Here is a 14,178-nt window from a genome sequence, read left to right as displayed (position 1 = left end):
TAGAGATACTTTGATGTGTTAAAAACAAGGGATATATTATAGTCTGACATATCTAAGGAGTTTCTCAGTGTCTTCAAATTTTGAATAATATATCCAGAGCTCCTTGTCATTATTATATTGACTGCCATATAGTTTATGCAGTACCCTGTATATGCCTGTTTTATGATAGGCCCTCTAACCATGCACCAATGGGAAGGTGTATATTTATGACATAAGTGTCATGGTATTTTGGTTTCTTTCTGTCTCGTATAATGTCATTTTACCAACTATCTGTTTTGCATTTGGGTTATTCTGTCCCATTTTAAATGTTTTAACTTCATATTGGGTTAATTACTTATAAAGTAAATCATTGGATTTGTTCCCACCAGTGACACCAAGAAGAAGCAAGGAATGAGGAAAAGGAGTAACCCTGAAGTGGACGATATACTACCAAGAAGTCATCATGGAAAGAAGGCCAAGTGGGAAACATTAGAGCCTTTGGATACAGGCCTGTCCTTAGCAGAGGATGAAGAGCTGGTGTTACACCTGCTCAAAAGTCAAAACTAAATATTCTCTGTGGCTTCGTGGACTTTGATGGACATCATTATGTAGGCCAGAAGTTGAAAAGAGCTTTGGGGCACTTAGGTACTATGTGTCCCATTCTCAGAGGAGACATGCTCTAACAGAAATGATCACATCTCTGCGTTTCTTTCTCACAAACTGATTTCGAAACATCAAGAAACATACTGAAAGTAAGGATGTGTTGTACACTTGACCAGTATGTGCTCTGTTAGAATTTGGCAGTAGGCTCCTATACCCACCACTGGAAATGCTTATTCTGTTTGTTTTCACAGTGCTGAGGGTTACACCAAGGCCTTGCACATGCTAGACAAGTGCTCTACTACTGAGCTGTGTACCTAGTCCCTGTTTCTTGGTTTTACAGGCAGGTTCTGGATCCCTTGTTCATACCCGTCTTTCATACAATACAGAAAATTTAATGTTATTGTTAAATGGCTAATAATTTTATGTATATTTCATTATCTCCAAAGAAACAGTATAATGGACCAGCCCTGACAAAGAATGAGTATTTTTTTTTGAGTGCACAAAAAATAAACATATTTCCTATAATGTAAAGTACTATTGTTTTCATTATGTCCAGTAATATGAAAGACACTCGAGGATAGATTCATAAAATTAAAACATGTGGCAAACTCCTGAAGCAGGGTTTGTATTGTTAATTTAGCCTACTCAAAAGTAACACATTGCACTTATATTTGGAGGTTACTGGCAGTTATTTATAAATTTTCTAGCCCTCTGAAGACATTCTTCATGTGCTTTTTTAGCAGGTATCATGGGTCTGCACCTAGTTTCTGATAGTAAGAAAATGAGACAGAATCTTTCTTACAAATGCTGTCAGTTTTCAAAAAGAAAACATGGAAACATCTGGGCATTGACGTAAAATGATTGATTTTAATATAGGTTGCCACTCTCGGGATTCTTTTCTTAACCGTCTTCCTATCCCATTCACACCAAGACTAGGACTGATTTTTAGTAATAGCTATAAATTCAGTCCTGACTCTTAAGGAAGATCGATTACACCACAGCTGAGTATACACCACAGCTGGCTATACACCACAGCTGGGTATCTCAGCACTTCCAGCTGCTGTCTGTATTTGTCTCCGAACAACTGGGTCATCTGCCTTGTTATTTCAGTGACCTCTTGACCATCTTCCACAGTCATGGTGACTGCCAGCTTTCCCTAGGCTGCTCCTGTTGATTCCTCCTCCTTAGTGACTGGTCCTGCTTCTTCTCAGAGCTTCAGCCTTTCCTCAGAGTTTAGAGTCTCATCTGTACTCTCCCAGACCCCTGAGATTCTTAACTAGTCTTCTGCCATGACATTCTTCAACTACCTTCCCTAGGAGTTCTCTCTGTAGCCCATAGATCTGAGCATGCTTCCCTTCTGTTTTCTTCTGTTACGGTGTCTGTTATGTGATATAATCAACCTTTTTCTATGAACATGTTATCTGACAGTTTCCTTGAGAACAGGATTATATTTTATCATCTATTTTGTCCTTCAGGCCAAAAATGGCACCTTCCCTATAATTCATAATTAGGGTTTTGATTTAATGACTACTCACAGTAAACCAAGAGAAATGTATTTACTTTTTAATTTTTGAGAATTTCATACACACGCATATTTTAATCATAATTTACTCACTGCTCTTCCTTCCAGCTCCTCCTGGGCACCACTCCCTATTCATATCCCTCTTCCAACTTCATCTCCTCCTAAGTCCAGTTAGTATTTGACTGTGGGGCCATCCACTGGGGTATGGGCAACTTACAAGGGAACGCATCTGTAAAGGAAACTGACTTCCTCGCCTAGCATCTGTGAGCTGTAAGTAGTTGAGCTCTGACTGGGCACTCATGTACCCCTTGCTTGGCCATAATGTAATGTTGAGTGGCTCAGTCATATGCAGACAGTCACAGCTGCTATGTATTTAAGAGCGAAGCAGTCTTATCCTATCCAGAAGACTTAGTCTCTTAGAACCTTCCACCCTAAACCAAGAGAGCTTTTAAAGGTATGGTGTGACACACTGTTCTGTCACCTCTGTAGGAAGGAGAGAGAGTTTATGGACATAAAAATTAGTTGTAATTACTTTAACAGAAAAGGAAATCAGGGATTAAAAACTTGAGATTTTGAAATTAGAGTTTCTGAAACAGTCTCTTGTCCTTGAAGACTTTCAAAGGTCATCGAGTACAGGAGTACATAAAATGAAAGCTGACCATTGATTTTATGCTGTGCCATTTTAGTTGTTTTTCCTGAAGAGGAATTAAGCCTATTGGCTGCTTCTATATAATTACTAGATAGATATACCATAAGGCATTTGCTTCATAAACCACCTTGGGTTGTGTTTTATCTGTAGAGTCGAGTGGATCCTTATTAAGCAGATCAGTGTGTTCTTTGCTAATTTTGAAAACTGTCTGAGAGGTAGTAGTACACGGTAGCTGGGACTGCTCCTGCCAGACCTCCATCCCCTGGACAGCGTGGACCAGAGACAGGCATTTCTTCAGTCTAGGCCCAAGATGCAGTCGCTTAGGTACCTCTACCCTTGCAGAACAAGAAACTCGCTGAGTCCTGGGTTAGCACACCACCAGAGAGAAACATGTACTAAGTGAGACTAGCCATTGGTTTAGTGTGCTAGTGAGTCCTACACTGCTGCACACTCTGTACCTGACCTGTGAGCGACGGTTTCCCTCTGCTGCTGCCGTTCATTTAGTTGGGAGAAGGGACCAGTGCATAATTTTGGTGTGACATAAAAGGAGCTGATGGAGAAAGCACGGTGCTTGTTTGAGGGAGGGAGCTATTGCAGGGCCTTAGGAAAGAAAAAGGACACAGTTTGTATTTTCTAGGACCCAGAGACTAATTCTTGCTGCTAAACCAAAGCTGAAAGGCCATTCATCAGACTCGCTCGTGTAAAATAATCCCTAAAATTACATAAGTCTCAGAAAGCAAAAGCCTTTGGAGAGCTGCCATCTCATAAGCTTACATGGCATTCTGGATTTGTTTGGGGCCATAAAAAATGGATAAGTTTAATTAAACGTAATTAATTTTGTTATACAACACTTGAAATACCCTGAACACGAAGTAATCTCTGAGCCTTGATATCAGAGGCTGCCAAAGGATGCAGATGTTCCTGTGAGGTGGTGATGTAAGGAAAGGAGTCTGCAGCCAAGATTTGAAAGCCTGCTTTGTATCACTTAAGATGAGACATAATCATGATGTGATTGTGGTCAAGTGCCCCTGCTGATCAGAGAGCCCAGGGCAGATTCATTCCACATCACACAGTGCCGGCTGACTCAGCAGTTGACAGAGAAGCAGGGAGAGGGGAGGGACCCTTCGTTTAGCATGTGAGAGACACTGGTGCTGAAAGCTATGCCCAAACAGACAAATTTGACAAATGACATTCTTGCTCTCAACTGAAATTTAGATACCAAGGAAGAAGTTTACAGGATAGAACAGATAGTGTAATGATGGACCAAAAAAAAGGGGTGGGGCTCAGGTTATGAATTAAACAAATAGATAAATGAAGGAGGATGCTGGCAGGAAGATAAAGAATACATGCCTAAGAGATCTAGAGGTTCTTGGGAGCCGAGGCAATGTGGAGAATAGTGAATTATAGTTAGGGATGACTGGGCAAGGCCTACTGCAATGATTCATCTTCATTCAACTTGATTGGATTGAGAAGCTTCTGCTTAAGTTATAGCATACCTCTTTGTATGTCTGTGAAGTTGTTTCCAAGGTCAAACAGATTATGAATCACTTAAATCCATTGATAAAATTCAAAATTTTAATGCACTGTTGGGGAATGGTAGAACTTCAGAAGATGAAGTCTATTCTGGCAAGTTCTGACCTCTTCTGTTACAGCATGGCTGCTGTGCCATGGCATGAGTACCTCTGTGATAGCCTCACATTATGATGGGCTGAAACCTCGCAAACCATGAGCAGTGTAAGTACTTCCTTGTTTCTGCTGGGCATCTGCTCACAGTAACAACAAAACTAATACACCTCCTGACTCACTCCTGTACTTGACCTTTTTTTATCCCAAATTGACTCTCTAGTATTTGTGTTCATGAAGTTTGATAAGAAAAAGTTTCTCCAATGTTCAGACATTAACTAGAAGGCTCTAAGGATAGAAGGGAAGGGAGACTGGGAAAATGGCAAAAGACCATTTTACATTCTTGAATGTATGCTAAAACCTAAACCGACACCTTACTTACATCACCAACCCATCCAGAAACCACGTTGACCTCTCTGTGCTGGCTGACCTCCTCTGCAGTTTTCTCTTCACATAGCCCTTCCCGTCCTTGCTATAGCCAGTGAAGATTCACTACAAACGATGTATATCTTCCTCTAATCTTTTAATAGAAAATGTTCTTTCCTCTTTTGGCCTAACAGATACTTTTCCAAATAGTACTTGCCCTTGCTGCTGGGAGCTCTGGAAACTTGTCTTAGAAGCAGTCCTTTGAGGGATAGTATCAGCAGTGCTTCAATAAAACCATTTTATTTCAGGGACCCCTTATTCTCAAGAGTAATAAGCTAACGATTGTTCATGGGTCCTATTAGATTTCTGAGACAGAGACTTTCTCATTTCTGCCTGAGATGTGAGATCCTATAACCTGAACTAGTCTGAGTGAATCTTTCGTGGCTTTTTTTCCCCTCTCAAAAATCTTTAATAAAATGTAGAAGAAAAAAAAAAAAAATGTGATGCTTCTTGGGTTGCAGCTTACAAAATAACCACCAGGGAATTTTCAAATTCTAGACTGGGATCCAGCAGGTCTCGGGTGGGACCTGGAATTATGCATTTCTACCAAGCTTCCAGAGGGTGCTGTTGGCCCATGGCTATTTTTGAGGCTGTAATGGAATTCAGAGTTATTAAATCATTGTTCACAAACAGGTATTCTATCAAAGTCCCAGCAGGAAACAGATGGTGCCCACAAATTAGGATAATCCTAAGGAGGGCTGTGTTAATAAAAACTTTATTTACATATAAGAGAGCAGAGTAAGAGAATCACAAAAGCTTGTCTACCTTAAGGCTACTAATAGAGGTGTTACCCCACCTTGAGGACTTGAGGAAGCTAGTGACTAAAACCCAGTAGGAAAGAGTAGACACACAGCTGTGTTATGACCTTCAAGTTGAAATACACACGCAGCAGGTAGGTGAGTGGCTGAAAAGGACCAAGGGAGTAAATGCTGACCTTGCTGTCTTTGCTAGACTAGTTGGTGGCCTTCACCGATCCAGCCCTACTAAAAGTCTGAGAGCAGATTGCCTCCCAGGAAGCAGGATGGAGAATGGTGTATGGGGATAAGCAGGAGAAATGCTCACAGATACAGGTCATAAATAGATGGAATTATAACCAAATGTAGTAGCTGCGCATGTTGATGAGTATGAAGCCCAAACAAGTATGGCCAAGAGTTAAGAGTTGAAAAGGCAAAGGGGATAGGGAAGCACCAGAGTTAATTCCAAATGAAAGAAGCATGTGGCTAATATTGCCGAGCTGTGCTCCCATGCAAAAGCATTTGAGGCAGGCACATTTCAGAGCATTTTCAGCTTTATGTGTGCATGACCCAGTGTGCTGGTTTAAGGTCATAGGTCAAAGTGGCAGGGAGGAACATTTTGAACATGTTTAATTCATATCTTCGATAGTGGACAGGAATACTTTGGGGCATACTTAAACCCCACCATTCCCACCCCCAAAAAAGAAAAGATTTTAGCTGTAGCCACAGGAAGGACAGAGTTTCCCCTAGGAGTGTCTGCCTCACTTAGCTGCTAACAGATGCTCCTTGAGGGAGGAGGAAAGTGCTTCTTGTGGACTCCCTCCCTCATCACCTCTGTACCAGTCTCAGTATGGGATGCAGCAAGGGTGGACAGTAAACAAAGATGCACAGGACACATTTGTACAGCAAAGTGCAACGGCAACTGGATGGACAGCAAGGGTGGGGGCATGGATGAGTCTGGTAGGTGTAAAGTCTGAAGGCTAAGTTTGCAGACGCATTAGCAGTAGAAGAGTGTCCAACCATGTGGGCCCCCTCACTGTCAAATTCAGGGCCACCGTTCTTCAGTGAACCTTTGGTGTTGCTTCTTCTTCCTCCCCTCTCTTTGTAAACTCGCAAAGCTTCTCCCTCACCCTTGCTTTGGGTTTCACTAAGAAGGACACAGTCCAAAGAGAACTTGCCCAGCTGCCAATCGATGTCCATCTGCTTCTGGCACCTGAGCTGTGTACGCTCTGGTCCCCCCTGCTTCTCGTATGTCAGACTCCATCTATCTAGTCTGCTTAGGATTACCACTGCTTCAGGTGTCTCCTTCATTACTAAGTTTTCTTTTCTACTGGGTTAGGGGACAAATATGTCTCCTGGAATATGTCCCTTCTAAAAAAGAAAAGCTAAAACTAAAGGTTTGATTCCCTCCCTGTTACCTTAAATCACTTTCCCAAGTGTATCCAACCTTTTGACATTGCAACATGATTTCATCTAGAAAGTTTGCATTTGAAAATCACATAATCAAATTATGAAAAAAATAGTCACAGAAAATCTCATAATGTTTTCATTAAGTTTATGGTTTTAATCCGTTGACTTACAGGTAAATGGTTCAATTGTGGTATGACACATACAGTGAATTATTATTCAACAAGAAAAAAAGAATATGCCATTGACTTGAGTTCTCTGTGGACTGACCTCAGGATAATGATGATGAGTAACAGACAATTCATGGCTGTCCTAGGGCACATGTTGCTCATAGTTCAAGGCCTGCCAGCACCACATGTTCGAGTGGGTTAGTATCCCTTCACTTACCTTAAAAAACAACAACAAAAAAACTTCTAATGCTTTTCTTAAGTGGCTATTATCATTGTATCTATAGTGTGTGAAAGACCTACTTCTCCACCCATTACTTGATGTGGTATGTCATTTTAATGGATTCTTAGTGGTATCACATTATGACTTTCATTGTCCCAACAACTGAAAACAGAGCAGGTTTTCCATGTGCTTTTGTGTCATATCTGTATCTTTCTTTGGTGAAATATCTGTTTCATATTTTGCTAATTATTTTTATTAGGAATCTTTGAGAATTTAGAAGCTGGATATTCCAGATGCAAGTTCTTTATTGCATATATGATTTTCAAATCTTTTCGCTGAGTTTCTCTTTCTTATGCATTTATCTCCTAGCTGTCTTTTGAAGAATAAAAACTTTAATTTTTGATATTCAATGTATTTGACTTTTCCTTTACTGACTGTGCTACTGTCTCAGAAATATTTTCTTATCCTAAGATCAAATCTCCTATCTTTTCCCCTATGAATTTATAGTTTTAGAGTATCCAGATTTCAGCTTTGTTTAGAGATAATTCTTATGTACAATACCATTTTTGAACTAAACTTCAGTTTTTAGATATGACTCTCTCTTTGATCAAACATCATTGGTTGGAAAGACTCTTCATTCACCACTGAATCACTGTTAAGTGGTTTTTCCAAACATAGAACCGTTAAAGTCTCTTACAGTGTCTACCAGGGCACCATCAGGGTGTTGGCCTGCCCCCATTAGGCATGTGCCCCATTAGCAGGCACTGTTGATGGAAGCTTCTGGTGCTTCTCCAGGTCACATCCCTCATTCTCCAGGCCCTTTCTCTACATGACTGTGACAGGGATTTCATGGAAATGAGGCTCCTGGCCAGCAACCACTTTCCCCAGTGTGATTGATGATCTTCATCTTCAGTGGGATGGTAGTCTGTCAGCTCTCTTCCTCGGAGAGCCTACCTGTGATGCCAAATAATGTTTTCTCCATCACTCTGACAAAGGGTAATTCCAATGTGTATTATACCATCAGCTTGCCATGGGAAGATGGATACTAGAAGCCATTCCATTATTGAGCTTTTGTGTTTTCTTTGCTAAAACAGATCTTGCTAGATTGCCATAGACTTCTGTGTTAGTATATCCAAGATCAATTCTTGGGGCTCATCCTAATTGATCTATCTATAGAATTATCTTTCTCATGTTATTAAAACACTGACTCCTCTTTGTACTCTCCTTTTCTGTTTGCTTCTATTTGTTTTCTTAATTACATATTAGTTATGCATGATTAGGGTTTCATTATGATATTTTCATATATTATGTATATAATGTATTTGCTCATATTTACTTCCCATTAACTCTCTTGACCCCATCTCATTCCTACTGATCTTCTTCCAAGCCAGTTCTGTTTCTACTTTGAATTTTTTTGTGTGTGTGTACCCCCCAATAAGTTTAATTAGGGTTGCTTTCATGAAGAGCAATAATTTACAGGAATATGAACAATTAACCAGAGTTTATGCCACCAAAAAACAACAACTACCATTAGTTCTTCAGGGAGGTAGGATCTTATGTTCTTCTCCTCCTATCTATGACCCTCTCCTCCCCATGTTGATGGTACAATCTTGTGTAGGTAATCACAGCCCTTGTGAGTTCATGAGTAGAGTGGCATGGCACACCTGGAAGAGAGTGCGCCACAACACTCCTACTTCTCCAGCTCTTATAGCCTTTCTGTCCCCTTTTCCATAATGTTCCCTGAGCCTAGGAGAAGGTGTAGAAATGCCCCATTTAGGACTAATCATTCTTCACTTATTGTCATCATTTTGACCATATGAGTCTCTGTAGTAACTACTACACACTGAGAACATTAGCTTCTCAGGCCAAAGCTGAGAACAACACAAATCTATGTGCATAAACAGAAATATTTAGGAGGCAATTTGATGGGCTTAACATGTTCTTATAACCACACAACAGTAGCAGCTTTCCCGATAGGGCCTTAGACCTCCCCGCTACAGGCTGAAATCTTCCCCTGCTGTACATTTTCTGTCTCTCTTCATTGACTGCCTCTCAGGTTGAAGACATTGAGATATTCATAGCTTGTCTCATAATCTTTCATCTAACCCATTAACAAATCCGCTTACCTCTTCTTTTGAAACATATGCAACAGTTAACTCATCACTGTTCCTTCCCACTGCAGTTCCTGAGGCTCTCCGGTCCTCCATTCAATAGACTGCTGCAGTAACCTCTTAACTGCATTCATTGCGATGCCTTTCCTGTCACAAGCAGTCCCAATCATGCTTTAGAACTGTTGATTGGCTTGTGGAATTCTTCAAAATTATGACTCGTTATGTTACTTAAGATAGAATCTAAAACTTTCTCCTCTGCCTGGAAGGCCCAGTATTTTGTCTTCCTTCTACTCCTTTCTTCTACTTCCTATCGCTTGGTCCATTTAAATTACTCTAGACTTCGCTGTTTCTTCTATCTGGACTTTTCAGCCCTGAGCTCCAACATGGCCAAAGCATTGCCTTGTGAGGAGCTCCCCGTGAGCAGCCAGTGGAAGGCAGTAGAGTCTTCATCTCCAGACCATTCCCTGTCTTTTCCCTTCCCATCATTGAATTCACCAGCATCTGACATTGCCTGTTGCCAGACTCTCTGCTCCCCACTTTGTGCCAAGCAAAGTAGGCTAGACACTCACTTAAGGCAGAGGGTATCTTTATTCATTGCCATATCCCACATCCCGGTAGATGGCTCTTAAGACATGCTCAACAAACACGTAGAGAGTGAATGTATATGTCCTACCAGTTATACACACAGTTGAGTTGGTAAGATTTTGTTTTAAAAGGCAGGTAGGCATGGTGGGACTGAACTTTCCAGTTATTCACACTTAAACTTATGTTTAATGCCCCATTGCCTAGTAGCCAGTTAAATACAGCTCAGAAATCCAGTGAGTTCCATTGTAGGCCACTGACCTAGGCGTGAGTGTGTGTGAGTGTGTGTGTGTGTGTGTGTGTTGTGGGGGAGAGGATTGCATTGCTAGGCGGGTTGGAATGGGACAAATCCTAACAGGAGCTATAATTATTGTGCCACAACACTGAGCTCTTGAACCTGGACATGACATTGATGGATGAATTTTGTTCTTCCCTTCCTCATTCTTTAACCTTACTTCTTTCCTTTCTTCCTTCCATGTTGGGGCTTTGAACTCATGGACTTATGTGTGCCAGGCAAGTTTTCTACCACTGAGTAATATCCTCAGCCCTGACATTGGGTCTCTCTGAATGAACTTCATGCAATTTTACTGTAAAGTAGAATAATAATCATAATAGTCTGTGCCTCAAATAGCTTTTTTGAGAATTAGATGAGGCAATAATGTGAAACTGGGACGTAGCATGTGGTTATAAGAAGGTGTCACTAATTGAAACAATTCTTGGGATCCAACAGGACTGTACTCAGTTCCGTGAAACTGGCCACATGTGGTGTCCGAGGGGGCTGCCCCATTTCATTCACTGCAGCTGAGATGCCAGATATGTTAAAGAAGCCATTTTAGGTGTCCAAGGTCCAGCCATGCCCTCTGAATCCAATGTAGCCACATCAGCTATCAGATGAACATGTCAAGTCTATAAAATTGTGAGAAGTACCATTGTGTAAGTCTCAATGTCTTGAAGTTTGTTGTGTGATGGTAGGGAACTAAAAAGTATGGTTTTGCCATAATTTGTTCACTATTTTTCCTGCTGATAGGCATTTGAGATGTTTCTAGGTTGAGACTACTATGAGGAACACAACTACCATAGCATTATTGTATGGATGCACAAATAACAAATATGTAAATTAGAGCAACTCATATAAATCCCCAATTATCAATAAGTGAATCAATAAGATACTTTCTATTTAACATAGGGATACATTAGTTTATTTTAACTGACCTGACAGCTGTAATGGAATATGTAGTGTGACTTTTACCTACAGAATTAATAAAATGGTTCCATGAGTTTTTACAGTAACATGACCTACATATATATATACAAACATGCATGCATACATATATACATAAATGGCAAACCAACACATGACATTGCCTGTGCATCCCCATGTAAAAGCATGAATAAGATCCTTGGTCCTCTTTTAGAAAGGTATTAATTCTATTTATGGGGGCTGTTTGAGGGAGGATAGACATGCAGGCCATAACAACAGTATATGGCTCCCTGGGTCTCACCTTAAGCATAGCTATTTGAAGCTTTTCTCTGCAGTTGGGAGATGCAGTCCATGGCTACTCAACTTTGGTAGGTATGGTTTACTGAACAGATGTAGACTCATTGAGTATTTATAGGTTTTCATAATATAAAAGAATCTGGAAAAATATATTTCATGTTCATGTAATGTTTGGGCTTTAGCATTTAGTAGTTTTTATTTTTTTATTTATTTGATTGTGGTTTTCTTTTTTCTTTTCTTTTCTTTTGGGGGGGCGGTTTCGAGACAGGGTCTCTCTGTGTAGCTTTGTGTCTTTCTTGGAACTCACTTGGTAGCCCAGGCTGGCCTCAAACTCACAGAGATCCACCTGGCTCTGCCTCTCGAGTGCTGGGATTAAAGGTGCGTGTCACCACCGCCCGGCTCATTGTGGTTTTCTAAAAAGGTTCATATGTTGGAGATTTGTTCCTCAGGGTGGCAGTGTAGAGGTGGCCAGGCCTTCACAAATGGGGCCCTGTTGGTGTGGGCATGCCCTTGGGAAGGATTAAGGAAGTTAATGAGGTGGAATTAGTTCTCCCAAGAGAAAGTTATTAGGATCAAGAGCAGGCCTCCTGAGCTGTTTTCTCAGTTACTGTGTGGCAGTGTGATCCCTTGTTCCTGTATACACTCTCATTCTGTCACTACTATACCCTTGAGTCTCCAGATTATAAACTAAACAGATCTCTTTTCTTTATAAAGTACTCAGGCTTAGGTATTTAGATGCAGTCATAAAAAGATTGAGAGATTTGAGGAGAGGGAAATGCATTGCAGTCAGTTTCTTCAGTGATATGTGATACCCATTTCTTCACCCTGGTCTCTTCAATGTAAACCACCTTCCTACCCCTCACCCCATCATCATGTGTGACTCCCAAGCTGTCCTCAGTTTACCCTGAGGTCTGGTACAGCCTGGGCCCAGTGCTGTGGGAATAAAGCTGAAGTAGAATCCCTACTTTAGACTCTAAGTCCAGCTGTGTCAACAGGCGACTTGTGACCATTGATCAGTCATGGGCAGGTACTTCCTAATGAACCCATGGTAATTACAGAAACCATCAAATTGTAGTTATACAAGACAAAGAAAATAAAATCACCCATCATCGGATGCCTGAAGACAGTCATTAGTGCAATCATATGCCACAAAGTAATACCTCAGCAATCATGGACCACACATATAGCAGGGTGTGCTGTGTGGCCATAATATAGTACACTACTCCATCCTGGCTTATGAATATGCTCTACTTGTCATGTTCACAGAATGACAAATCCCTCAATGATGTGTTCCTGGAATACACCCACTGTTAAGTAACACCTACTGTACTTTAATATATTTTCTTCCATATATCTGAAGGAATCTGTACAATTATAATGCTTTGTAAACTACTTAATGTTTGGCTGATTTTCTCTTAATGCTTTGTTTGACTTAAATATCCTCTTAGAATTTTTGATGATATATTAAAATTTGTTATCCTGATACCTATAAGTACATTTAGCACCTAGATCCTGGTTTCTGATATTGTACTACAGAAAACCAAACCAAACCAGGGTTTCTCAAAGAATTGGCTGATTCTAGACCTGTGGCAAGAAATACATGAGCCTGGAGCATCCTGAAGTGCTAGAAAGAATGAAAGTGCCAAGAGATGCAACTCAAGAAATGAGAGAAGCCAAGGGCACCGCAGAGCCAACTGGAAGAGCTCCCTGTGAGGAGTGACTGACAGGCAGATAAAGGAACACTGAGTTGTAACAACACTGCTCAAGAAGTGTCTGCGAGTCCATGCTGACGCGAACAGTGACTGAATCAACAAAGGAGGGGGCAAGTCTCCCTGGGAGAATGAAAGATAATTCATGGAGATGCTCTGAGTTTGGGAAGTTGGAACATGACTCTATTCCTGAAGTGTGAACTGAGCTTACTGCCTCTCCAAAGAGTGCAGTGTGGAAAAAAGAGCAAAGGAGAGCAGCCGTGTAGTGGGAAAGCCTGGGTGCCACTGCCAAGTGATCACAGTGAAGCGTGCGAGTGCTAAGCAGGCTGATAGTCTGCGCTTTGGGAATCCATGTGGTAAGATTGGCTGTCTACCTCTGTGAGGCTTCTCAGAAGCACACACAGCCTCAGTTTAGTCATGAGAGAAACCCCAGTTGAGCTCAAGGAGGCGGAGGATCCACAAAACACCTGACCAGTCGTCCTTCAAATGCTCAGGGTCGTAGAAACAAAGTCTGAGGCTGGGTTGCAAAATGTCAAATAGCATCCTGAATAATAAAGGGAACGTCAGGTAAAAAGCAAGGAAGTTGGAGTAGAGCGTGGCATTTAGTTAATAATTTATCAGCATCGATCCATTAATTGTGACAAATGTACCACACTAATGAAAAAAGTTAACAACTGGAGAAGTGAGGTGTAGTTACCAGGGACTCTGTGCCAGCTTCACAGTGACTCTAAATCTACATGCTTCTCAGACACAAAGCTTACCTAGAAAGTGATGGGAAATACACACATCATGTGATGCCCCGCTTTTTGTGATAGAACATCCAAGTGGTTTCTAAACTGTTGCTTTTGGACAGCTTATGATGAACAGTCTTAAAATTAAACTCATGAACACATCTCATGACTTTCTACAGAGTATGTTTATGGAAGGGAAATTATGAGATAACAG

At 41.0% G+C, this 14,178-nt stretch overlaps 1 protein-coding gene across 1 annotated transcript in view; it reads left to right on the top strand.

The window, feature by feature from the left end:
• Positions 1–7,709, top strand: part of Ddx10 (DEAD-box helicase 10) — a 179,742-nt gene extending 172,033 nt beyond the window's left edge. The window contains exon 18 of the mRNA XM_036193779.1: positions 369–7,709. Coding sequence (XP_036049672.1) covers positions 369–546 — 178 coding nt within the window. The 3' untranslated portion in view covers positions 547–7,709. The remainder of the gene's footprint in view (positions 1–368) is intronic.
• Positions 7,710–14,178: the final 6,469 nt, after the last annotated feature.

This window comes from Onychomys torridus, chromosome 7 (assembly GCF_903995425.1).
Source record: "Onychomys torridus chromosome 7, mOncTor1.1, whole genome shotgun sequence".
In the NCBI taxonomy this organism is placed as follows: domain Eukaryota; kingdom Metazoa; phylum Chordata; class Mammalia; order Rodentia; family Cricetidae; genus Onychomys; species Onychomys torridus.
The sequence above is the reverse complement of the archived record's forward strand: the minus strand, read 5'-3'. Positions and strand labels throughout refer to the sequence as shown.